Source organism: Thermobia domestica, chromosome 12 (assembly GCF_964235325.1).
Source record: "Thermobia domestica chromosome 12, izTheDome1.hap1.1, whole genome shotgun sequence".
NCBI lineage: Eukaryota > Metazoa > Arthropoda > Insecta > Zygentoma > Lepismatidae > Thermobia > Thermobia domestica.
The window spans coordinates 129414663-129442588 of NC_137465.1; the positions used below are offsets into that span (position 1 = coordinate 129414663).

Genomic DNA, 27926 nt, shown 5'->3' on the forward strand with positions numbered 1-27926 from the left:
AAACTGGTCAGCGTCCCTAAAATGAGTTCCATCTCTGACCTTACTCCTGTATTACAACTACAAGAAATTATAGATCGACTACGACTAGTTTCAGTTACGTTCGCACAATTTGGGAAGTCAACCGCAGTTTCACAACGTGTAACGATATTCACTTGTTATAACAAACCTTGGCACATGTGTAAAAATGACCATGTCAAGTCTTCTCGGTTTCCATTCACTATGTTTTCTTTGTATATTGATGTTTCAGGACTGTCCTCCGGCATTCAGCTTCGGAGTTCAACTCTACTATTAGCACACTCATAGGAAGAATGGAAGCCGGTAAGTTGCGTTTAAAACATCAGCATTTAAATGAAACAAATCGTGCTGACAAGTTTGAAATGTATCTTAAACTTATCAGTATCTCCGTGAAAAATGCACTGAATGCACGAGGTATGGCTGTTTAAAACAAACACTTAATAAATACTCGGTAACTTCAACAGTTTTTTTTTATTTCATATATATGTACAAAGATTACTTAAGTGGAATGAACCTTGAACTGTGAGTTGCACCAATACCAGGCCTTCCGTGTTTCACAGGCTTGTAAGTTACACTAAATTCTCCCAAGTAGTGACCAATCATTTCAGGCTGAAACGAAAACAAATAGGTATTAGGATCACTAGTAACATCATGAAACAATGTAAATATACAGTACATTACAATGGAGCACATACTATTAAATGGTTCAGAACTGGTTAAATATACTTCATGCAACACTTATTGAATTTTGTAAAACCCGCGTTCCAAACCGAACAACTATTCTAATTTCGATTTAATACTATGATTCTCAGCAGGTCTCAATATAATTTACTGTACCTAATGAGGTTAATTTCGGACATACTTGTACAGAGAATGTAACTTTTCGCATTGACCTATGTAGACAACTTAGTACTGAAAATATGAAATTTTGAACTGAAAGTAGAATTTTAAGGATAATGAATTATTCTGTATCTGAAGGACATACTTTCTATACAAGTTCTTATTTTCCAATGCTGTAATTTATTAAATAATTTACTTAAGCCACAATCATGCGCCATTACTGAGTTTGATCGTGGAATTGCATATTTGCATTTCAACTTGCAGGAAACAATGAATCGAAAGGTGTGTCAGTGCACATTTGAAGTTCTATCGGTATTGAATAGGTTTTTTTTTTTTTTTTTTTTTTTAATATAAGTTTTTAGCCAGCCTTACATTAATATACCGTTACATAAAATACATGCTGAAAGTAACACATGGTAATACTAATTTTTCTGCAAACAGCTCTCTCAAACTTGAGAAGACTGGACACACAATTTGATTGTCCAAAAAGTATCAGCATTTGCAGGTCGATTGAGAATGCATTTACTGTGATTTAAAAATGACATTATGTACACACATGAACCATTTTTTTCGATGACTTTCTGCCATTTTTCCAGCAACATAATATAAAACTTTCGTAGTTTCCGGTCAAAAAATAGAGGCATGTGGTATTACAGGGTTCTTTTGAAACTAACTTAACACTATTTAAGGAGTTTTGCAGAGACCGAATAAAATTGTCTAACGATGCGAGAACCAGGCTATATGGTGGATAAATTAAAACCTCCCAGCCAAGTTTTCTTAATTTCTGATGGTCATTAAAAACGTATGCAATCTGGCGTTGTTAGCATGGAATACATACTTTCTGACGACCAGTTCAGGCTTCTTTTTTAACTTGCTACTGCTCTGTATACTCGCGCTACTTGTCGATAGTACAGATTCAAGTGTATCGTTCTTCCCGGCGGTAGCAGCTCGTGATGCATGATGACTTTCCAATTCCACTAAACACTAAGTATAGCTTTCTGCGCGTTAGTGTGGGCTTTGTCACACGATTGTGCAGCTGGTTCTCGTTTTAAACACTGTTGTTGGGGTTATCCACTTTTCATCGCTCGATTAAATGTTTCAGAAATGGCTCGAGTTTGTTACATTTCATTGGATTCACGGTTGAAATTTGGTCAACTAAATGTTTTCGAGTCAAATTACGTGGCACCTAAACGACGAGCTTCTTTTTAAGCCAGCTTTCTCCAAATAGTTTAACACTGGTGATGGATGTTTAGATCATTGGTGACATCATGAATGATACATGTCGGTCTTACTCGAATTTGCCAGAATACGGGGCTCATATACAGTATATATATATAAGGGTGGTCCAAATTTATATGGGGAAAAATAAATTTAGGAATTTCTTTGGACTCACCCCCTAAAATGGTTCCATATTGAACCAAATTAAGACAGGAGAAAAATTAGATCCATTGAATAATTTTAAATGGTGCCCGAAACGACCTAAAATTTTGAATGCGTTTACAATACATAGTGTATGGGGAAAAGCTGGAATAAACTCTCGTAATTCAGAAACGGCTCAAGGGAATGAAAAGATATATTGGATAATGGAACTAGAGGAAGAGACCAACCTAATCTTGTATACATTATGGCGGCCGTCTTGAAGTCCGCCATCTTGAATTCAGGTCAAAATTTTTTAAATAAGAAGAGGGTCATGTGACATATCTTTTTGAGGTAGCATTTCACCAGATGCACAAATTTGGTATTATTTTCAAGTTACCTATATTCATGTAAGAGTTATTACGTGCGAAAAACAAAATGCTTCATGTAATGTTATTTTATTGCAGTTATGGAACACAGATATATAAGAATTTTGGAAGTCTTTTACATAAACTGAAACAAACTGCTTGTTTCGCTTTGAACTACAAATAAGGTTTTTTTTTTTTTTTCCATCAAGATGATTCATAGACTATTATGAGGAAAAAGAAAAATTATAACTTGGAAGAAACTGAAATATCCCTTATTTATGTAGTATCTTTTTGGTAATTTATGAATTTTATTTGCTACATAGTTCACTTTGTCGCATATAGGGAAAGACTGTCTGTAGGCCTTCATTATCTACAAAAGGAACTGTTTGTGCTCTTCATTTTTCGTAAGAACGTTGTTGTAATCTTCTATTAGTTGCACTCCCCTTTCTGCTGCATTTTGTTACGTGGATGAATTAAACTATTGTCTTTCCTTGAAGATAGTCATTGTTATTTGGCCATGAAGTCGAATCACACTCAAGAAACCCTTTGGGTATTTTAAATCTCTCGAGGAAAATTTGTTTGGTGTAACAAAATCACTGGTTTTTCTTTTCACAAGAATTTTTATGGTATCATATCTTGCGTCAAGCCTCTTTGCTGCTTCAAGGTTTCCCCTTAGTTTTAATTCTTTCAACCATTTTTTGCTTTAACATTATGGTAACTCCATCAAAAAAAACAATGTTACGTGTTCCTCCGTCAAGTACCAGAGTCGGCGTGAAAATTTAGGAAGAGCCACTTCAGATAATTCAGCATCTATTTGTCTTTAACTGTACAAATCTTTAAAAAATTGTAGATCTTGTAATGGTGAATGGGAAGTTTGATCACATTTAAGCCAACTGTGAACATATAGTCGGATCGGAAAGTGCATACTCTCCGAAGACCCGTTTCTATTTGCTTCGTTAAACGAAACTGTTGGCGAAAGAGAAATATTTTAAATAGTAGCTTGCTTTTCTCATTCACCTTACATGGTGAATTGCTCCAGGCAAAAGAAAGAAAACTCCTCAAGGAGGTATGCCACCCAAGACTATGATGGTCAGTTCTAAAAATTCCTTGTAATCTTCTCTGCAGTGTCCTGCTTCTACAAGTTTGATAGCAAAATTCAACACTTCATTTCTTACATCGGAAATTTTGTTTGCTACATCATTATCAACAATTCCTGGAATAAAGTTAGTGCAATCTATTCTAGACCACTCGTTCTGAAAACACTTCAATAGGAGAACGTCCGGTCCAGATGCAAACGAAACACAACAGTTATCAAATACACATTTTAAAACTGATTCATAAATGCGGTGTCTACAAGGAAGGTATAGAAGGTTATTTTGGAGCTACTGCTCTAGCAGAATGCAAGCACCGTTGACAAGATCCATATTGCAAGGAGTAGTGTCACAATAAACTGCCTGCACGAACTTTACCAAGTTCCACTCTTTAAGCGAATGTACTATAGTAGAATAAATATGTTCTTCTCTTGATGACGACAAAATGGGAACACCAATTAGCCTCTCATGACCATCTCCTGTATTAATTATTGATAACCTGACGGCAGTCTCTCTGCCAGCCAAATTCAGCAGCAGTTTTCCGTTCCAATTCACAACTATAGCACTTGATGCACTCGAAATTGTTTCTTGTAGTTCTGTGCAACTTCACTACAGGTTTTCTCGCAGCATCGGTGAATGGAAGACCCATTTATTGCTAGTTCCTCTACATTATGGCCTAATGCCTCTGCCGTCGCTGTCAGAATATGTACTGCTGCTCTATGAGTGATCTTTTATCGATTAAAGCAACACCAGTCTTAGAGTAATAAAATTAGCTTTTGCCCCTTTTACATCTCTTGGACGGTCCGGGCACACACGCATTCGTATTTACATTTTCTCTAACACTAGCTGAATCTGCGCTCTCTACACAGCTCATTTGCATATGAGCATAAATCTACTTATCATTCCTTACAACATCTGTACATGTCCCTTTACAGACACAAGTGAAAGACGTATTGATTTAAAATAAGCCAAGGGGTATCATAAAGGGGAGACTTTTCCCGATTATTTTTCTCAATATCTCGCACCGTTTGAAAGATTTGAGCCTGCTTCCGGTTGGAGTTTCTAATTCATGTATGACCAGTGTTTTCTTTCTTCTTGCATGCAGTATGTAATAAGCAAATGCATTACATACACAATTAATTATATTGTCAGTTGTATATGGTGTTCATTGGGCAAAACTCTCCCAAAAAAAAAGGTTCATCTTGACTGGAGAAATGGTTATCCTTCCTTTTCCATTATTATTTGGCCATAAAACAAACGCCTGAGACATATGCAACCCCTATATACAACAGTGTGGTGTTGGAATGTATAATGCTTGTTTTTTTTTTCTTTTAATTTCAACATTTCCAATGTACCCGTAAAAATGTAATAAAGAAATAGTGGCCATGTTTTTTAAATATCCAATTAGAACTGGACAATCTACATGAAATTTGCAATCGATCAGTGAAAACGTCATCTTTCTAGAGCCTGTAGTTTCCGAGATCTCATTGTCGAAAGGATTTGACAGAAACATATAAACGTAGTTTAAAAGAGATCCAAAGATGGCAGCACAATTCATTTGCATTTATTTCGGAGAAGGCTTACTAAAGGCAAAGGCCTTTGAACAATAATTTAAAAGGATAAGCTTTGTGAAAAATGTTTCTGTAAGTAATTTATTTAAAGTACACTCTTTTAAAAATATTTGTCTTTGTTATAAACGTGAAATCACAAATAACCGTAAATCAAAGTTTTGAAAGCTAAGGTTATAGGTTAGAGCTCGGTCGCTCTTAATTCGTAGTGTAGCATTTTCAATAGATAGATTCTCAATTGGGTTTTCCTCTTCATTACTTGAACTGCTCCATGTCTTTTGGCGTGTGAAGTTCAAACAAGTCATTTTAAGAAGTGCACTTTCTTTCGCGTTCCTCTTTCGTTTGAAGGCGTGCATATCCCTTTTGTTCTTTTCACGCCAAACTAATGTCTTTACTTTTAGTCGTCTAAGAATTATTAATCTGAAAAGAGAAATCTTTTCACAGGTAATAATTCTTACACGATAAAGCTATCTTTAAAATGGTGCCAGATTTGTGCTTCTGGTCAAACGATATGTCAAATGACCTTCTTTCTATTTAAAAATTTTGACCTGAATCCAAGATGGCCGCAATGACAGTACTATACAAAATTAGGTATGTTTCTTCCTCTATTTCTATTATCTAGGGTATCTTCGCATTACCTTTAGCCGTTTCTAAATTACATGAGTTTATTCCAGATTTCTCCTATATACTATGTACTGTAATCGGATTCAAAATTTTAGGTCGCTTGGGGCACCATTTATTATTATTCAATGAAGCTAAATTTCCTCCTGGCATAATTTAGTCCCATATGGAACCATTTTAGGGGGTGAGACCAGCCCGATCTGAAAACTGATATTTATGGACCACCCTAATATATATAAGGATCACGAAACATTCAATTCTCTATCATTCAACAGAACAGGGAAATATTAATGCTTGTGTTTATTTTCTTACCTTAATTTCTACTTGATTGAAGGTTTTTCCGTTGTAGACACCAACTATGCTTCCCACCATCTCGGGGACAATAATCATGTTCCTTAAATGTGTTTTCACTACCTCAGGCTTTTCGTTTGGAGGAGCTTCTTTCTTTGCTTTTCGTAGCTTCTTCACCAAAGCCATTGGTTTGCGCTTTAAACCTCGAGCAAATCGGCGTCTGGCTCTTGAGTGCATCAGTTCCATAAGCTGTTCCCTGCAATGAATATGGTGAGATTAATATCTTCGCATTCATTTGTTCGGCCTAAATTTCACCACTAATCATAATAGTTACTAAACAGTAAAATATGTGCTAACATCATTAGGAAATGCAATCTTTCAGTTTAACGTCCCATTGTTATGCCGGATAGGCTAAAGAAGACAGAGATGATGAGGAATGAATGCAATGGTGGAAATGAATAAAGTAGGAGGAAACGGGAGAACCCCGAGAAAACCCAAGCACACGGTGTTTGTACAAGTCTACTTGGCGCGAGCTGGGATCGAACGAGGGATCCCATGCACCAGAGGTGAACGCTCTACCACTGAGCCACTGCGGCCCCATGACATCATTAGGGTTCATATATTTTTGATAAAATTAGTACGGAACACTTTCGGTTTGAATAATACGGAACATTTTCTCAAAACAATTATGTTGAGAACACCCATTCTCTCCGGCAAATCTGAATACATATGAAATAAAATTAATTTCAATTTATAGCAGATCAGTGTCATAAAGTACGCAATGCCCAGTTTTTACTGTGTTCGCTAGTGACACTATCATTGCAACATAACAGTTCTAACGTAAGTGGTATATAGAGCCGTAGCTAGAGATTTCGGCGTCCGGGGCGAAGTAGAATTCGTCGCCTCCCCCACCCTTTACTCATCTTACAGACATTTTTTTTTTTTAACGTATAAGAGTAGCAGCTTTTGTTGTTATGCTACGCTAAATTTTTATCAAGCTGTTTGGACAGACCACTGCAATAGGCAAAAGTGATGTATTAATTTACAAATAAGAGCTGCTTTTAAAAGGCTAATTTTGGACATTTTGACAAAACTACCTTTAGTTGTATACAAATCCACTTGGAGAACAGTTATGAAAATTTACAACTGTTTACAACATTTCATACTATCGATAAGAAATTAAATTTCACTACATTAGAAAATTTAGATTCTTTTAAGGTAAAAAATATTGTGAAATGTAACCGAAATTCAGAAGCATTCTTTATAAATTTCTCAATACGGATCAATGGAGCTAAAGAATATGTTTAATGTTCATATTTAAAATCCAAAATATAGTCTGGCTAATACATATGTTTGAAATTACAGCAATTTCTTAATGAATGAAAGAAGTTCTGAATTTAAGGTTACTTATTATTAATTTACAATGTTTTGTATGTAAAAATATCACACAACTAGATACGTAATTCGTTGGATTAAGTTCTGACCCCTTAAGCTCCTATTCTACAGTTGCTGCAAGTTCGGAAATGTTATTATTCCCATTGTTTACCTTCATTTTTAATATTCCCGCGCAAACAGCAGCTTGCCTGTGTCTCTACACTCCTCTCATTTTCATACTTTCATTCTCAACGTCGTGATTAATCCGATTGGGCAGAAAAACGTGATTAACTAAGCAGACTCTACCATTAAAACGCCGAGCCCATATTTCAGTATTTAATTACTGATTTTGAAAACGCTCCTCCGTACACTTTAAGTCATTACTCGGCACCTTGTATATCACATCATTGATAAATCATACATAATAATTTTATTTAAGAGTTAAAACTTGTTGTGACTTATTGAAATGGTCGGATTGCGAGCGGAGCAAGAACATTTTTAACAAATCTTTCTTTACTAACTAACAACAATATTGATTTAATAGGGCGATAATATTTTTTCGGGGTAACACGTCGTTTACTCATTCCCAACACTTATTATTTCTTCTTGTTCGTTCGGCGCCCTCTCGCTATTAGCGTCCAGGGTAACCGCCCCGCTCTTTCCCCCCAAGCTACGGCTTTGGTGGTATGACGTTTTTATGAGGATACTTGTCGAATTCTTGGCAATTATATGTTTTAAATTTAGAAATAAGAAAGCTAAGCACACAACATATGTCGCATGGGGCCCAGATACGCACGGAGAGGTTAAAATGAGGAGTAACCGCATATAAATCTAAATACTGGAATGATTATACCCTTTTCTCTCCTCAAATTAAAAGCATCACTAAAGAAATCGTATGGAGAATTTTGTCGGCATTTGTGTCGAATGAAGTAGCCAGCGTGCTAAATGTACCTTCCAATATCGGGAAAGACGTTCCAAGCCTTTTTGCTGGCGGAACTTCTAAATCTTCCGGACACAATTCTCACGATACACTGCTATTATTAAGTATTCTCGCAAATGCGCGGAGGCATAAGAAAGAGCAACCGTGATTAGTTTCCCGAAACACTAAGCTATACAATTTTATTCTTAATCAGAAATGAAAAAAATGAAATCTTTAAATTTTACCGTCCCACGGTTATGCCGGTTAGGCTAAAGGAGACTGTGATGATGAGAGATAAGTGAAATGGTGGAATGAAGAAAGTGGGAGGAAACGGGAAATCCCGAGAAAACCCACGAGTACGGTGTTTGTCCACCACAAAGTCCACACGGTGCGAGCTGGGATGGAACCAGGGACCCCAAGCACCGGAGGTGAACGCTCTGCCACTGAGCCACCACGTCCCCTTAATCAGACATGAATTACAACTAGACACAACAAGAGTTCTTGCAATTTTCAACTGAATACTTAATTCTCAATTTGAACCTCGGTGGCTCAGTGGTAGAGCGCGTAGGGTCCCTGGGATCCCCGCTCTCGCCAAGTGCACTTTGTGGTGGACAAACACCACGTGCGTGGGTTCTCCCGTTTTCTCCCACTTTCTTCATTCCACCATTTCATTCATTCGTCACTGTCTCCTTTAGCCTATACGGCATAATCGTCGGACGTAAACTGAAAGATTTCATTTTTTTTCAATCCTCAAGTACAAGTCACTAATCTATAAAGAAAAAAAAATCTTTGTTTTACGCACAACCCTTATGCCTGAAGGGTATAGATTAATGGAAGTGAATGATTAAGAACTGAGAACTCCGAGAAAACACACGGACACACTATTGCTCACCACCAACTCACATGGCGTGCGATCGAAAAGGAGATCTTTCTCATCACAGGTGAGCAATCTACTGCTGAGCCACAGTGCCCAGACACACAGAGACTGAAGAGTTTTTAATTGACTGCATGTAGGCTTGGGTTTCCCAAAACCTGGACCTAGGCGACATTTTCCTGGATTTTTTGCCATTCAATTTCGGTGAATAATTGCTTTTAAACATTTCTTCATCCATATTGTACCACAATGTCAACCTTAAAGAACAGGTGTGACTTTTCTTAAATCAGTTATGTCCCACCGTTTGGCTAAAATATTCACAATTTATAACACAATACTAACCTGGATGATGTGATTATCAATATTTTGTCCTTAAATGCTTACCGATATTTAAGACAGTTTTCGATTGGCTTTTTTTCTTTATTTTAGTGTAAAGTCTCACGTTATGCACCGAAGCTAAAGGAGACTATGATGAAGAGATGGATGATAATGGTGCAATGATGACCACCACAAACTGCACTTGGCAGGAAACGGCAGAACCCGGAAAACATACGCACACGATACTTATCCATCACAAAGCCAATTTGGCAGGGGCTGGGATCGAACCAAGGACCCCAAGCGCCATAGGCTGTGCTTAACTTATGTTAGGTGTTTGTCTAATCATATAGTATTTCAGTAATGAATCTATGTATTCCAGTAATTAAATAAAGAAAACACATTATAGAAGATCCTTATGTACAATATTTCTAATCCTTTCTCAATTATAAATTAGATAGATAGATAGATAGATATAGATAGATAAATTTAAAAATGTAATTGAACAGTTCATAAAAAGTAATATGCCAGGAGGCTTTATTGGTCCTATAGGAGCAAAGCCCGTAGTGCCTACACGCAGTTCTCACAAAAGTAGCCCATTAGGTAAGTAATGTATTGTGAGGGACTAAGAGCGGACCCGGAGAAGACGAAAGGACACACTAAACGTTCTCTAAGTCTCCTGCTCCGTAGAAATCCACCAACAATTATATGTAAAAACAAAAACAAATGTATTGCAAACAGATTCATTGCTTCACGAAAATTTAACACTATATTTTAATTACGTAAGTTATTGTTACAATATCATATTCAAATTCAAAACCAAAGTATAGATACTATATGAATAATTAAATATGAAACATTACAACTGTCTGCTGCTGTGATTTTCAAGTGAAAATTTCACGATTTTCAGATAAGGATGTAATTTTGATGTACAGTACACTTGGTGTCGTTCCCCACCTCATTCGTGCTCATTTTTTTCATAGTTTTCGAGGTCTCATATGTAAGCAGCAATCCAGCCATAAAATTTGAGCAATGGTATGAAAGTTTAGTTGGTTATCACATTTTTTCAAATGTTGTCTGCACAGATGTAAGACTGGTCGTTTCAATTCACACTATCATCTTCACAGGTAATTTCGTGGCAAAAGTGCAACTGTATAAAAATTATTAATGAGCATGCTAAGAACAGGCAAGATGATACAAGTTATCTTCGATTACTGTTTAAGGGTAAGTTCCTAAGCAATGAACAACGTTGTTTCAAATTAGCCGTTAATCACAATTGAACATAGAATTACTACTATGTCTCCTACTTTTTCTTCTCAAGGGATATTGATCCTTAGCTTGTAGTAAAATACGACTTCCTACTCGAAGTTTGTGTAACGCAACATGAAAGAAGTTTCGAATATAGAGCCGGACAGTAAATCTACATATACCAGGGTTGGCAAAAACCATGGTTTTTATTGAGAGAGAGAGAGAAAGAGAGAGAGAAAAAAAAGAAGCCGGTTGGTTTAAACCAGATTTTTTCGGTTTAAATACTTTGCTCTATGTATTTATATCAATATGGACAGAAATAAGTTTGTTTCGCCTTGGTATTATTATGCAACATTCGGGTTATGTTGGAAGAGGTCACATACGCTTAAAGCGGAATCCAAACCATTTCTCGGCTTACATCGGAGAGAAATTGTCCTTCATTTGAACTCGAAACCGGGACTAATTGGCCACAAATGCGATACGTCTGCCGACTCACTCACGGACTCCTGATAAAAATACTTTGTACTGATTTTTACATACTTGTTAATATAATTGCCAAGAGTCATTTCAGAAGGACAAAAAGATGAACAGTTGCACAAGTGAAACCATTATACAGAATTAAATATGGACAATTTCAAAATATTGCAGAGTACAGAACAACTAATTTAAGTTCACTATAACTTTTATTAGTCCAAGTTAAAAGAAATACGACGACTTAATTTGAATATCAGTAAGAAAAGTGAATAAAGGTACGAATTATTTGAGTCCACTTTGGCTCTAATCCATTTATACATAAATATACCAAAGACACTTCTGATTTGAATAAATGCCTCTCGTGGGGTTTGTATGATCCCCCGAAAAAAGTACGGCATTTCGACATATTTTATCAATAGTAAACATTATTAGAAAGAAACAATATTTAGAATTTTTCCTTGATTGCAATTGCATAATAATAACAACTATAAAAAAAATCACATAAGAAACATTCATAAACTTACACACACACACACAAAAAAAAGTTTATTTTGTAGTATAATCTCTGAGTAACGAATGGGGAATTTAGGCCTGAATATAATACGAATAATATACGGGAGTGAAACGTGATAACCCACAAATGTGTGTTCATCAACGTTTTACGAACATTTTTTGTTTTTTGGTTTAAACCAGCCAACCCTGACATATACGCATAGAAACACTTGAGAAAAATATAATAAAGCGTGACACCACCGTTAGCCTGCAGAATAAGTGTGGTTCGTGATGGAATGTAGGCATACAAGTAATGAATGGTTTCCCAATTCCTCATGCAATGAAGCATTCTGTCCCATCAGTAAGGATGGAGAATACCTATTCCGGATTGAGTTCCGAACTGACTATAGGGGTTCAATAATATTGAGATCTGGGGATAGGCCCATCACGGAAGCTGTAATTAATCATCAAACCACGCTACAACAGCCAGTGTGAATGAGTGCATTGTCACCTTGGAAGATTGCACCTTTGACTAGAAACAACATCTGGACATAAGATGCATGTGGTTACTTAAAATGTTCACATAATAACTGGCAATAATACATCCTGTGAATATAATTCACACGATCCACGGAATATCAGGAAGCAGGTTGGCCACTCTTTTGGGATTTTGAAATTCCCTGACCTTTCCCGGTTTTCCAGACTTTTCTAGAAAATTTCCAGAAAAGATCCAAAATGGGTATATTCGCATATTTTTAAGCAAAATTCGACACAAAGCTGCAAGTGGACTACAATGAACAATTACCGAAACTAAAAAGAACACTACAGAAAGTCGGACTGATATTATGACAATACGCTGTTCCAGGTGATGACTGATCTTCGCAGTCACTTTTACTCCATTCGGGCTATGGTCCTTACTGACAGTCTTCTTCCATGGTCGACAATGTCAGTGAAGATTTTCTTCCATTCATTATTACTCCTCGCAGATGATCTGCCAGAAGCTCTGTATACTGTCATCATCTTGGACCTATTTCACAACATATTGTTCACTTTGGACACACTTGCGCCAACAAACCACGCACCCACAATTTGCCCTCTTTGAAACTCGTATTTTGCATCACCAGTCTTTCTGCTCGAATACACGCATCCGTTCTACCCGCCTGAAGTACTACAGACGATCATCGGGACGCGCCAGAAACAATTTTCTTACTTTGTAAACAAGCTAAGAACTTATTATTATTCAAGAATACGCCTACAAATGACAAAACCAATAATAAAAAATACAAAGAATTAACTTATAATAGTATATTATTTATAATTACAGTATTTTCAATTACTTACGCAGGCATATCCAATAACTGGTCCAAATCCACGCCACGATACGTGAATTTCCTGAAAGTTCTCTTTTTCTTCTGGGTTTCATCGACCTGAAAATATAAAAAGATCATGAACATGAGTGACAGGTTCTACATATATAAGCATTTTCTGTTTCAGTAATAATACGCATAGTCACGCACTCTATTTTAAAAACTAACGAAAGTTTCTATCTTATTAAAGAAAAAAATCCTACATTTACGAGGAAGGGACTTCTTCCCCTCTGTGATCTGATCTCACCTAAACATGCATTATTTCCAGACAGATGTGCTAGATGTATTTTACTCTTCTATTTTTCATACGTAATTTTCTGTGTACTAAGAAACAATCATTCTTATGCAACAAAATCTTTAGTCACTCATCTTGCTTTAAATAGCCATATCCTGACAACTCCACGTAGGAAATTCTAACACTTTGGCTCTAAATTAAGATCTCAACTGGACAAAGAAAATCAATGATTTGTTTGATTTCATTCCAACTGAGAGTAGTATAGAGCTTTTCAGAGTTGGGTGGACAGGTTTCTTTGAACAAGACTATTCAATGGTAGTGTTCTTACTAAACAGGTAAATTAACACTTCTCTGTGCTCTTATAACCGCTTGTGTAATAAACTTAAGATAATGTAAAAGTGACCCGAAAGTGCATAATACTACAGTTTTCACAAAATAATAAGTAGTACGGCAAATATTCTCATCATTCTATTCTTTCGGTTGAATTTCAAAATGCAGTTAGAATTAAAAACATCTTTCAGAAGAAAAGTGAACTTTGTGGACAAACACCGTGTGTGGGGGGTTTTCTCGGGGTTCTCCCGTTTCCTCCCACTTTCTTCATTCCACTATTTCATTCATCTCTCATTATCACCGTCTCCTTTAGCCTAACCGGCATAACCATGGGACGTAAAACTTCATTTATCTTTCAGAAGAAAGCTCTAGTTTTCAAATTTCTCCGACGTTCAGGCCAAGTATCTCTTGTTGATTTTTTCACGTCTATATTATGAAACGGCACGCTCACTTCCTATTTTTCAGACAGGATGTTTCATCCAAGTTTTTCAGTTTTGCCTTTCACATTTTCAGTATCCCCTCCCCTACATATATATTCTTGGTAGCATGAGCTCTCTCTCGTGGCTAAGCGGTTAACTTACGTGCCTCTGGCGTAGGAATCCCACGTTCGACTACCGGCGGGAGCTCATGTTGTTCGGATTCCATGTTAATCAGTAGGTCCACGTCTCATATAGCCTCGATGCTGAATGGGACGTTCAATTCAATTCATCTTTCACATAGACCACTGACCTGCACGGTTCAATGTCCCCTCTAAATCTTGCATCTCACGAATTTACCTTTATGCAGTACTTGTCTCTTCATACAAATTTTCTACTAATCCATCTTAGATTTTACCTTTCAATGAAGTAGAGTATGGCTTTCACTAACGATCTGGAAACAGAAGGGAAGGTTAATCGTCATATGCTTGGCCATTACAGTGACCCTTTTAGATAAATATAGCCGTAAAACTGTCCATCTTTTCAGTAATATGAAGATTGCAAGTAAGTGAAATTTCAGTTTATTTTTCCGAAAGATTGCTTTTCAATACGCATTCCAAAAAGGCTATTTTTTAAAAGTTCTTCCCCACTAAATCATTTGCATAACTGGAATCCGTACTTGAGTTCCTCGTGGCTATACGGTTAGCGTATTCGCCTTGACGTGGAAAATGAAATGAAATCTTTAAGGTCAACGTCCCATGCTTATGCCGGTTAGGCTAAAGAAGACGGTGATAATGAGAAATGCGTGAAATGGTGGAATGAAGAAAGTGGGAGAACCCCGAGAAAACACACGAGCACGGTATTTGTCCACAACCTTGGCGTGGGAGACGGGGTCGATTCCCGGCGGGAGCTCATGTGGTTCGGATTCCATGTTAATCAGTAAGTTTACGTCTCATATAGCCTTGCTGCTGAAAGGGACGTAAAACTAAAAATCAACCAACCAAGCTGTAGGCCCACAATTCATATGGCTTTACTGCTGAAAGGGACTAAACAAAAAACCAAATTCGGGTTCGTACTTTCCAGCATTAAGGCTATATGAGAGGGACTTACTTCAAGTGCGATACGTGTTCGAACCAAGAATCAGTATGGGGCAGGAGCATGACCTATTCAACCATGAAGGGATGAACTGGCCACTAGAACAAAGGCATATTCCACTAGTCCCTTTACCCATTGATTTAAATGTTAGAAACTGGAAATTGGAGGGGTTACAGTATAAAAAGATTAGGGTTAGGATATCATGTAACAACAATTAAGATATCCACCCCCATCCCCCCAATTCAACTTCACATGTCAATATTATGTGATATTAGACGTCTGACACAAACCTATGTCGATTCCGGGAAGGAGCACAATTTTCAGTACTATCTGAAAAAGGGAGTTACTCAAATTAACAGGCACGGAACTCCAGTTCAGAAAACAAAAAAGAAATGGTGCTGCCAATACAACATGCCAACGTACATTGGTTTTCTAGCGAGCCATAATCCGTGGGCTGTGCACCGGTAGATCTTTCGTTACTGCATATAAAATCGAAACTAAGGCCAAAAATTTTGACAGCAACGGCACATCATACCAAAAGATTAACGGTTCTGACAACAAAGGATGAATTCCAGCACTCTAAATTATATCTCGTTTACAATCTCTTATTAGCCTGACTTACAAAAGCGTGTTTATTAGTAGATTTTTTTTTTTTTTTTAGTTTGAAGCCTTATAGTTATGTCCTTTAGGCTAAAGGAGACGGTTAATTAAAGAAAGTTAATTATTTTGAAATTATTATTATTTTGCTCTCCAATAGTAATCTAATCCGGGACCACGCGCACAACACCATACGCACCAGCTAACAGACCAACCGGGAAAGGCATTATCAGAATGATCATCGAAGTTGCTTTGTTGAACCTTATGTAAGGAAGTACCGTAACATGTTTCATACACAAAGCAATTGGTCACTTCGTATCAATTAAGTGTAGATTAAGAGGTTCTGACACATCAGAAGCAGAGCGATAATTTTGTTTCCTTGCTTAAACAAAACCTGGATAGTTTGGATTTTCAGCCTGTTATCAAGGTGTAACCTTAAAGAACTCAAAGATCCAAAATTTTCATCAATGTGATTTATTTTTTAAACTAAATTAAATACGTAGTTTAACATTCCACGGTTATGCCGTTTAACCGAAAACGGCGAATAATTGACGTTTGTGAATGGTGGAAGAATTGGCGGTCCAATAAAGTAGTGGAAACAGCCCCAAGAACCTGAACATGCTACTGTCCACCAGTCAAATTGAACGACAAATATTGCAGTATGCATATTGAAAATCTCGTAGATAAGCAAATTACCTACAATTCAGGAAATTACGGTAATTTTAAAACTAAAACTTGATATGGTATTCACATTTTTAATCTAGAACTACACATACAGGGTGTCTACAAAAATTCCAAAATGAAATTTGTGACCTTTTCTTTACCCAGTCATAAAATTTCCTAATATTTTCAAGAGCGAATTAGGCCTAATTTTCATCCATGCGATAGAAACGAACTTTGCACGCGATTTGATAACGTCTAAAGTCGACCATAAACATTTTGGGTGGTGAAGTTTGACGTTTTACAGAACAAAATTTTCCAATCTCTACTTACATTTGCACAGTTAAAAAAAAAAAAAAAAAAAAAGCTAAATTTTGTGACTCATAACCGTTTTATGATTTCGTGACCTATCGACACTTAACATAGACTATAATGATTAACAATCTGCTTCACGCCAATTGTTTCACTGCCAATTCAAATGTCTCAAAATATGTCTTTGCCCTACATGGTACCTTCTTTGGGGCCAAACTACGGAGTAATGTATGAAGAAAGAAAGAAAGAAAGAAAAAAAAAAAGACATCAAAGTCAGAAGGGCAATATCAAAACTAGGGTTAACTGCCGCAAACGGCGGCCCCGAATTACAAAACTTACGGAGAAATTAACCGAGTTCAGTTGAGTTTAGTTTAGTTTAGCGTCCCTTTCAGCAGCGAGGCTATATGAGACGTGGACCTACTGATTAACGTGGAATCCGAACCACATGAGCTCCCGCCGGGAATAGAACCCGGAGTAATTAACCGAATCAAACGAAATGTCAGCATGAGAGTAACAAAAATCAATGTAAGGTGATTAATTAGAGGAAAATCCTCGACTGTATGAATTCACATATTGATGCGATATTAGGTAAACTGGCAATAGCGCATAGCATGATAGTGTTTCAAATTTACCGTCCTATTAAATAACGTAGGATGTGTAAGCTGCAGTAGCGGAAGGAAACACAGAAATGTAGAGCAGAAACTAAGAGGGGAGTTGCATCTGAACCAAATGAGGTGATATGGGGCAAAAGTTTGGGTGCTACCCCATTATATGGGACCATAAAGATATATCGGGATCTTACATGTATAATACGATAGAAATATGAAATAGAAAGTGCACTTTTTACCAAGTACACTAGACTCTCGCTAATCTGGCTCTCAGTAGTCCGGCCTCTCACTGTCAGTAATCCGACAAAAAAACACGTGCACAATGAATTATCGTGCGCATGAACAACAAAGATTTTCCTGGTGTACAGTATGCAACAACCAGATACATGCAGTACCGATGTAATGCTTGTAAAGCGGTTGCGTGATAAAGCATGCCACCATCGGGTATCATGATTGCGACAGTTAAAAATTAGGGACATGTTTCATAGTGAGTGATACCACTCAAGGAATAAGTTTTCTTTGAAAATTAATGTATATTAGGATTTAATAAAGCATATCCTCTATGTTTTCAAAATACATAAAAAACAAGATAAATAAATAAATGTCAGACACTCAATAATCCGGCACCCATATGTGCCAGGAATGGCCGGATTAGCGAGAGTCTAATGTAGTACTCTATGAGAAAGTGTCGCAAAATTGTGCCCCACACAAGACATGAGGTTTTCCACGATCCTCGCTTATGCATACACCCACCTTCACTGATGCGCCTGCTCCCCACACACGCACCCTTTCGCTTAACTCTTGCCCTCATTGGGTTAGATAGCATTTGTGCTTCTCAGTGGCCACTTAGCACAAGTTGGTTTGTTTCCTTAAGTTCATGTTCTATGATATTTAATGCAGTTTTTATCAATGCAGTATGGGCACACGCTACAATTACACTCTCCCTCCGAAAGTTAATTTGCACTCATCAATGCAACTCTTCCCTTAAGCACTTGGTACGGCGATAAGAATACGTTTCATGGTAAGAGAATTTCATGTCATAAATGAAAGTATTCTTTTGAGTGGCAACCTAGTATAGGAAAAAAGTATTTTCGTGTTAGTTTTGTAATTTTTCATGCCCCCTTCCCCCTCTAAAACGTTATATAATGCTCTAGTAGGGTGTTGTTTATAGTGCTTTGGAACATGAGAACGATTAGTTCTTTTCTTTTTCTTTTTCTTTTCTTTTCTTTTCTTTTCTTTTTTTTTTTTTTTGAATAGTGGTAGTTCATTACATTTAACACTTGGAAAATACTAATCTTGCGCAGTTATACAATACAAATGATTAGGTATCTCGAAAAGAGCAAAGAAAGCATGAAAATAAGATACATTTGTTATCAACAGTCATAAATGAAAGAGTAACAATTTGGCGGTGTAATGCAACAACCATTCAACCCACGAGTCAGTTTTGGGGAAATCGCATTTATACAACTCTCGACCCCAAGCTGTATGGGTTGACTTTTGTCTTCGTAGATGGCAGACCGATCGCAAACACTTTTCCAGGATGTGTGTTCATGTGGGTCTAATTCGGGGCCACTACTTGCAAGAATACTTGGACTACTACGTCCAAGAATACTTACATAGGAGGTTGAGAGAACTTTTTCGTTTCTAGAACTGTTAGGAATTTCAAAAAACAAAATAAAATCATATTCAGCTGAAATATCAGTATTACAACCTAGCAGAAATTGAACCAAAACCTGAATAGATTTTGGTGCGCATAAGGTGAATTACTTCTCTTACTGTCTTTTTTCTAATCTGGCTCTTACAGATAGCTTTAGCAAAAAAACTTATTTTTTTCTATAAGTCCTTTAGAAAGTAACTCTGTAATAAATATTCAAAATAAACATACAAACACGAAAAGTATGAATCTTTCATCATCTAGTTATCACAAAAGCAGATGAAGTTTAGGCAGACCACTTGAAATAATTATTCACAAATTAATTTTCTCAATAGCTTTCTTTTATCGTCCAAAAGATTTGTGCTGGGCAACACGATAATACTAGACTTAGCATAGAGATAGTTTAAGGCGACTCCTACAAGCATATGTTGACAAATTACAATTCTTTCAAGATTTGTGTTTAAAGACAGCGTCCAGACATGTGCATTAAAAACTAGTGCAATGAACGCAGACGAACCTGTGCTAAATTGTCACTAAAAAAGCATTAATCGTATCTAACAGTCACTGCAAGGCAGGGTTGGCAAAAACCATGGTTTTTATTAAAAAAAAAAAAAAAAAAAAGTTTTTCGTTTAAACCAGCTTCTTATGCTTTAAATAATTTGCTCTATGTATTTATATTACACATGGTCAGAAACAAGTTTGTTTTGCCTTGGTCTTATTATGCAACAATCGGGTTATGCTGGAAGGGTCACATAAACTTAAAGCGGAATCCAAACCGCTTCTCGGCTTACATCCGAGAGAAAATGCCCTCCATTTGAACTCGAAACCAGGACTAAGTGGCCACAAAAGTGATACGTCTGCCGACTCACTCACGAAGGGTTTTGTATGATCCTCCCCCCAAAGAATACGGCATTTCGATGTATTTTACCAATAGTAAACAGTATTAAAACGAAACAATATTTAGAACTTTTCTTTGATTGCAATTGCATATCAATAATAAACTATAAAAAATCACAAAAGAAATATTCATAAAATAAAATTAAAAAAAAAAAAAAAAAACAGAAGTTTCTTTTGAAGTATAATCTCTTTGAGTAATAAATGGGGAATTTAGGCCTGAATATAATACGAATAATATACGGGAGTGAAACGTGATAACCCACAAAAGTGTGTTCATCAAGATTTTACGAACACTTACACTTTTACTTTGTTAAACCAGCCAACTCTGCTGCAAGGCGAAGCTGGTGGGCATGCGCGGGATTCGTCCGAAGGGAGCAGGAATTTCGACTTCAGTTTAGAGTTTCCCCTCCAGTTTCACTATACGGATCCATAGTAGTAGTAGGAACAGGTTAGAAGCCCCGCAGGTGTTCGTTGATTTCTGTTCTCGACATAAAATTGGCATGCTGCTGAATCATCGAACCTTCCGCGTCTTGCTAATAGTACCCAAGTCCACGTATCTTTTTACGTAATAAACATAACTTTACTGCCAAACTTACCCATCGAAATATCACATAAGAACTTCAAATCATCATTTTTACCTCATTTCTCCTGTAAATTTTTCTAATCTGCCGCCTGCAGGAATTTATTCCATATAAACGTCTATAAACTTTTAGAAACTTCTTAAAAACCTTGGGGGGAGGTATAGAAAATTGACCTATTAACCTTCTCCTCCTACTACATGGACTGAAACCGATATTTTCTCCGAAATCCGATATTGCCAAGAAATTCAAGCTAGCTGACAATTTTCGACCAGAGGGGTGAGTATTCTTCTCCGTCACTTGAGAAAGGTTTTGGCGAAAAAGAAAAAAAAAAAGTAGCGTAGAAACTCCGAATGGTTTGTGTTGTTTTGTTATTTGACACTTGGAGTGGAAGAATCTTCCTCCTTCCTTTGGAGAGGAACAAAATTCGAACTGGACGGCAGCAATCAGCAAAAATAGGGGGTGAGCAAAAGCTGATCTTCTCCGTCATATGAATATGGAATGGAATGTCTCAAATGTTTTGGCGAAGAAAAAAGTAGTCTGGAAACTCCGAGTGCTTGATGTTGCTTTGTTATTTGACACTTTCAACCTGCTTTCAACAGAATATTTCTTTTTCCATTGAGAAGGAATGATCCATATATGCAGGCAAATTGGTTAGTGTTTGTTTATTAACCCCCTTCTCTATATAGAAAGAAAGAACCCACATGTGTAAGCCATTAATCACAGGGTAATGGAGACCAAAGCTATGGCAACGTCGTTGAACATAAGTTACAATGTCACTAGTAAGAGGATATGATTATTCGGACGGTTCCGATTACCACCCACTAAGGTTTTTAAGATCCTACCAGTTCTATATAATGCTGTATCTTACCTGCAAATTTTCAAATTTGGTGTGCCTAACTTGACCAGCACCTTATCACAGCCTCCTTTAGCCTGAATACATAATCATGGGACGTTAAGAAAAAGCACCCAAAGTAAACTGAATTTACGCCGATTGAAATAACTGACATTATGTATTAGTATTACAAATAAGAATTAATTTAATTTGAAGACATCCCTGTCATACCAATTATTTTCTTGTAATTATAAACATTACTTTTTAGTCTAGTTATGAGTCGACGTGTGCATTATGCTTCAGTAATCTTACTTCAAACAAATATTCAACTGAGATCGACTTACATATTAACATCGTACAAAAGCTGTTGTTAACTTTGGCAAAATATAACAGATTCGTTTGATTAAGCTTAGATATTAAATAATAATATTCACATGCTTACCTCCGCCATTCTTACTTTCCAGATTCCACAACACAACAAGGACTTTCAAAAGGAAAAAGCCTTAGTGCAATGGTACCAGCTACCGGAAGTTATGGTCCAATTCCAAATTATTCTTTCATTTGAGGGGAAACATTGTTTTAATGGTACACTTTAAAAAATAATAAATAATTGTAATCTTAAATAACTAATGATTTTGCGTTGTGACTTGTTTTTTAGGTTTTAAAACAATATGTTTGGATGAAATAACCTATCATTCGCTAATATTCGCTAATATTCATAACCTAATATTCGCTAAATTAAAAACTTTTTATTTTCAAGACAAATGTAACTCTTTTCGTACGAAACCAACTGCAGTTCAGTGAACCCGGTTTATCTAGCATCCGATAATTAGCTTTAAGGAGTTAAAGTCATATTTTAGACAATTTAACAAGTTTTTGCAACCAAAAGATCAATCGAGAGCTAAATGTTACTTGTGAAAAACCATCAATGTCATTTTTTCATTTACTTGATAGGATTCAGAGAGCCCTTAGCTTAAGCAAAGATTGGCGTAAATGAGAAAAGTTTTTGCCAAAATATTCCTTTGGACTCTTTAATAGTGCTGTTAAAATTATCTGAAAATCCATTATATGAATAATTTTTCTGTTGTTATTCCAATATCTGAATAATCGTTTTCAGTATTTGAATAATTAATAATTATTCGAACAATTATTTAAATAATTAATTGCAGTGTTGGGTAAGTTATTTGTAAAAATGTAACGCGTTACAAGTTACTTTATTTTCCCTTAAAATGTAACGCGTTACATGTTCCCAATAAGTAACTGTTACCCTACTTCGAAAGTAACGCGTTACTTTTAGGTCCGAAACTTTGAATATATATATATATATATATATATATATATATATATATTATTACGATATATATATTTGTGTGTGTGTACACACTGCATTTTACACTAAAATCTGAGGGAGTTGGCAAGGGTCAAGTGGCGACCCTAATTTAGTTACTGCGTAAGTATGCAGAACACTAGTTATGTGGTTCCTAGAAGGATCCTGAAAAAGAAACATACTTACTTTACCAAATATGGGTATTAGATTCCCATGAGGCCATTATCGAGGTTGGTCCCAGACTGTTCCTCTAGGCGAATCTTCCTTAAGCAAGTCTTACGTTGTTGAGAATGCACAGAGAGTAGGTGTCGGAAGAGTAAGATTGAAGAAGAGTGAGACTCATAGGGAAGGTTCGATTCCGACACACCTTTCGTTCACGACGGCGTCTCACACTCTAATTCAGTACTTGCTTAAGCAACTCCCAGTATCATGTCCCTTGGATAAGATAGTGAGTAGGCAGCTATCTAAACGGCCTCGAGAAACCTTCTGTCATCAGCGCCAAGTTCACAGGATACTTATAAAGAAAACGGGGACGTTAGCTACAATACACTAACGGGATCGAGTAGCATAGTATGTCTATCGACTAATCCTCCCAACAGCTGATAATAGTCATTAACTCTAGAACAGTAATCAATAAAAAAAATGAAATAATCCTTTTAAGCTAGCACATTTATTACAAGACTAGTTAAAATAATATATACAATAAAATTACAAAACAATAATTCCAAAGTAACCCAGCATTTCATTGAGGTTTACAAGAGTCGTCTTTGATATCATATTTTAATCATTTATGCAGTTTATTTTCATAATATTAAACACCAAATTGAATATCCTTGATTTCACTGGCTATCTCACGACTGTAAGGTAGTCTACCTACGTCCCAAAAAGGAAAGTATTGCAAAAATAATTTACTAAGCTAGAGTTAATGATCTGAATGACGGAAAGTTGTTAAAGTCCAAAGTTTCAGCCTCCCAACCTTCATATCTGCACTTTCTTTGCCGTTTAGTAGTAAATATTAAAAATTCATTCCTTACATACCTGAAGAAACTTCTACATGAAGTGTTGACTGACACTCCGCGCGACGATGTTGAACCAAGACCCGCACAAGGCGAACACCACACAAGACTCACCCCCAAAATCACCTCGAGAATTTCTGTTTTTAATTTTTGTATGCGCCGTATGACGTAAGATCACCCACTCAGAAACTGAGTCGGCAGAAGCCGTTCTTAGTTTTTGGTTTTGAGATAAAGCTGCACAATTTTATCAAACCCTGTCATTCCCTTCCTTTGGAAAAATAACGCAACCCAAGACTTCTAGGATGTGCATAGACACTGACGAATTTAGAATGATTCTGAGCGTCATACTTCAGGAGAACTCAATTCCGTAATTTTCTTAATTGCGTAGAATAGAGATCTCAGAAACGCTCTGACTTTTGTTCGTTACGTACTTCACGGAATTGTTTGCTCATAATTTAATACGTGTTTATCATCGGCTACTTATTTACGTCAATCCTTCTATCGTGGCTTGCTCTGTTACCTTTTCCAAAGGTGTGGGAGAATTAAAAAGACACTAAAAATAACAATCATGTTGGCATGGTGCCTACAAGAACCAAATTTCAATAACGATCCTCTACCGACTTTCCTCAAGAGTAGGGTCACTTCATGTCAGTAGTGGCCGAAATAAATCAGAGGCGGCTTCCCCTAGTTTCAAGACCAGGCTAATGTTACACCGTAACATCCGCTGAAACTTGGACTTTAAAAAAAGAAAACAGAAAAAGAAAAAAATGCATCAAGTTACTCGACAGAGTTGTTGGATCTACTATGCGTTTTCAGATGAACAGATAATACCTTTACTTTTCTTTTTCCACTTTTTTTTTTTTTTTTTTTTTTTTTTTTTAATGATACAGTGATAGGTTTTACCTGTCCGGGTAAATAACAATACGGATTTTATTCCAAGTCGCAGCTACAATACGTATAACATTAAAAGCAGAGAGTTGCACACAGTTAAAGGTATTGAACGCTTGTTACTTTAAATAAATTTGGTATTACCTATAATTTAAAGTTATTAACTGGATAATCGTGTATTAACCTTTTACCCCTATGCATAGTAGGTCCAAGCACCGAACAGTCGTGAGATGCGTATGTTAGTTTCGAAGTACATAATTAATTTTTTTTTTTTTTATTTGAATCTAATAAACCAGACTTGACTGATATCAATGTTAAACATGTATTAACCTTAACGAACATTAGAAATTTTAACTGACTTACTGGGTGTAAAACGACGTGTGGTGCGGGTACCCAGAAAGAAGAGCGCTAATAAATTAGATTTTGATAATACAATTGTTTTTCTATGAAGGAGTACCAGAGTAATTTTGTTACGGTACAATAAACTCCATATCAATCATATAATTTGTGATTTCTGGGTATGGTACGTTTTTTTTTCTCGGTATTGCATGCATGATGGTATTACAGTTTGTGGTTTATATTTGAAAAACAACGACTTATGGCATATTACCTAGTATGTAGACACGACAATTATTGTTACACAATTATTTTTTTTTTCTTTCCTGACTAAGAAAAAGTTATGACTTATGCAATCGTAGCTTATTAATTAAATAGTCTAACCTTCTAACAAGTACAGTTTTTTTTAAAGACTGTAATATGTTTTCGATACCTCGCTTCTTACTCTCATAGAGTTTACCTAGTTATGGATCCTAAATTACAAAGTGAAATTAATGAATAAAAATTGCAACGCTAATTAAATTCTAGAAACTCCATACAATTTCCAAAGAAGACAGCCTACATGGATTTCATTTCTATTTATTTCTATTTATTGATTTCATTTCATTTCTATTTATTTCTATTTATTGATTTCATTTCATTTCTATTTTGGAATTTTTTTTAAAACTTTCGTTGCTCTGCAGTTTTACCAGCAGAATTAATGATTAACATACTTCAAATTTTGTTTTAGTTAATTATTAACCTTCTGTAAGTTGACCAATATCTTACTACCAAAAATATATATATATATATATATATATATATATATATATATATATATATATATATATATATATATATATATATATATATATTATCCTTCGAACCAACAATTCATAATTCCTACATTAGGCTTAAGCCATCTCAACAATAGATTGACCCTGTATTCCTTGTCGCAGCAAGGGCTCTTCAGTCTTAACCTATAATTTAAGAGGCAACATGAGGTACTTACTCATAGCCGAGTGGCGGGTATCTTATATAGCTCCATGCAGAACTTATTAAGCCTACTCGTTCTACATTTATGAACGGTGGGGGTTCGAACCAATTTCTCCAAGGTTTCGCTGCCTCAGGAGTCAAATATAGGTCTTGTTTTTGTTTCTCGTTTCTGTATTAATTGAACCTAAAGTATTTTAATTTCACTATAAACAAAGTCCCTTGATTATTGCGAATTATGCTAACTGTACGCTAAATTGGCATACTCCCATCCGTAATTGGGTTATTTTTTCAAACTGAATTGAATATATACAAGAATTCAACTGATCATTAAGCGAAGATTTACATTGAGCGTACTAACAATCACATAATTACAATATGAGTATTCTTTTAAAACCTAATTAACTAGCAATTAACTTAATTCAATAGCAATGCTCGGAACGGCAGCCGACCAGCGAGAATGCTGCGTTTTCTATTATTATTATTATTATTATTATTATTATTATTATTATTATTATTATTATTATTATTATTATTATTATTATTATTATTATTATCGCTATTATTATGATTAACATTATCATTAACATAATTATTACCATTATCATCAGTAGTGGCCGAAATGAATCAGTGGCGGCTTCCCCTAGTTTCAAGACCAGGCTAATGTTACACCGTAACATCATATATATATATATATATATATATATATATATATATATATATATATATATATATATATATATATATATATATATATATATATATATATATTAATGTTTTTATATTTACCGAATGATTTTGACGTGTTAATTACGAATCTGGTATTAGTTTTCTTCAAATGTCGATTGTTTGGAAGGAATTTTATAAAATCGTCTTTGTTCAAGAACGCCATTTTTAGAGGAAGAATTTCAGTCTTTACTTCGGCTGTCCATATATGGCAACACAGAATAAACTCTCGTGGATTAATTAGCAAGTTCCGTTTTCTAACATATGCGTTCTATGATTACAAATTTTGAATACAGCATTTATTTTGAATGAAAATAACTGTCTGGAAAAATATATTTTTTTAATTTTTCCCCTTACTTTTACAAAAAATATTAACTTTTACTTAAGTAAAGTCAGTAAATTTATATATGACTCTACTTGAATGGCCAGCTGCATACAATATTGAGTAACTATAGTGGTAAGTATATTAACCAGTGGCATTTGATTTAATTTCACTAGGTGCTGTGTGGAAGATAAAATGTCTACAAGTAGGCGTTGTAAAATGTCAGTAGACTCATTTTGTTATGTTTGTGGATATTACATAAGCCCTAAACAACTTAAACGTAACATTGTGCTTGGAACAAAGTTCTGTGTTGCATATGAAGCTTACTTTCGAGTGCCCGTAGCTGACCAAGAAAAACGTTGGGCTCCGCATGTGTTGCGGTAAAAAAAAAAAAAAATGAAATCTTTGAGTTTTACGTCCGACGGTTATGCCGGTTAGGCTAAAGGAGACGGTGATGATGAGTAATGAATGAAATGGTGGAATGAAGAAAGTGGAAGGAAACGGGAGAACTCCGAGAAAACCCACGCACACGGTGTTTGTCCACCAAAAGGTTCACTTGACGGGGGCTGGGATCGAACCCGGGACCTCAAGCACCAGAGGTGAACGCTCTACCACTGTGCCCCCGCGGCCCCCGTGTGTTGCGGTAGTTGCAGCTCTACATTAGAAGGTTGGATACGGTGTACCAGAAAGTGCATGCCATTTGCTATTCCTCGAATTTGGAGAGAGCCTACTAATCACCATAATGACTGCTACTTTTGTTCAATTGACGTGACCAGTGGCTGCGTAAGGGCGGGGCGAGCGGTGCCCCCGCACCGGGCCCCACTTGGTGGGGGCCCCCGACGGTAGGTAAAAAAATTACTAAGGAACCTTGTTAGCATGAGCCGTATAAGGGCTGTTAAGGTTTATAAT

The 27926-nt window shown here is 36.1% G+C and overlaps 1 protein-coding gene across 1 annotated transcript; it reads right to left on the minus strand.

Moving 5' to 3' along the window:
* Nucleotides 1-460: 460 nt before the first annotated feature.
* RpS15 (ribosomal protein S15) lies at nucleotides 461-22005 on the minus strand. The gene is made up of 4 exons (XM_081734097.1): nucleotides 21873-22005; nucleotides 13188-13273; nucleotides 6172-6406; nucleotides 461-624 (listed from the first exon to the last, which is right to left on the minus strand). The coding sequence occupies exons 1-4, from the start codon at nucleotides 21879-21881 to the stop codon at nucleotides 511-513; spliced, it is 444 nt and encodes a 147-aa protein (XP_081590223.1). The 5' UTR covers nucleotides 21882-22005; the 3' UTR covers nucleotides 461-510.
* Nucleotides 22006-27926: the final 5921 nt, after the last annotated feature.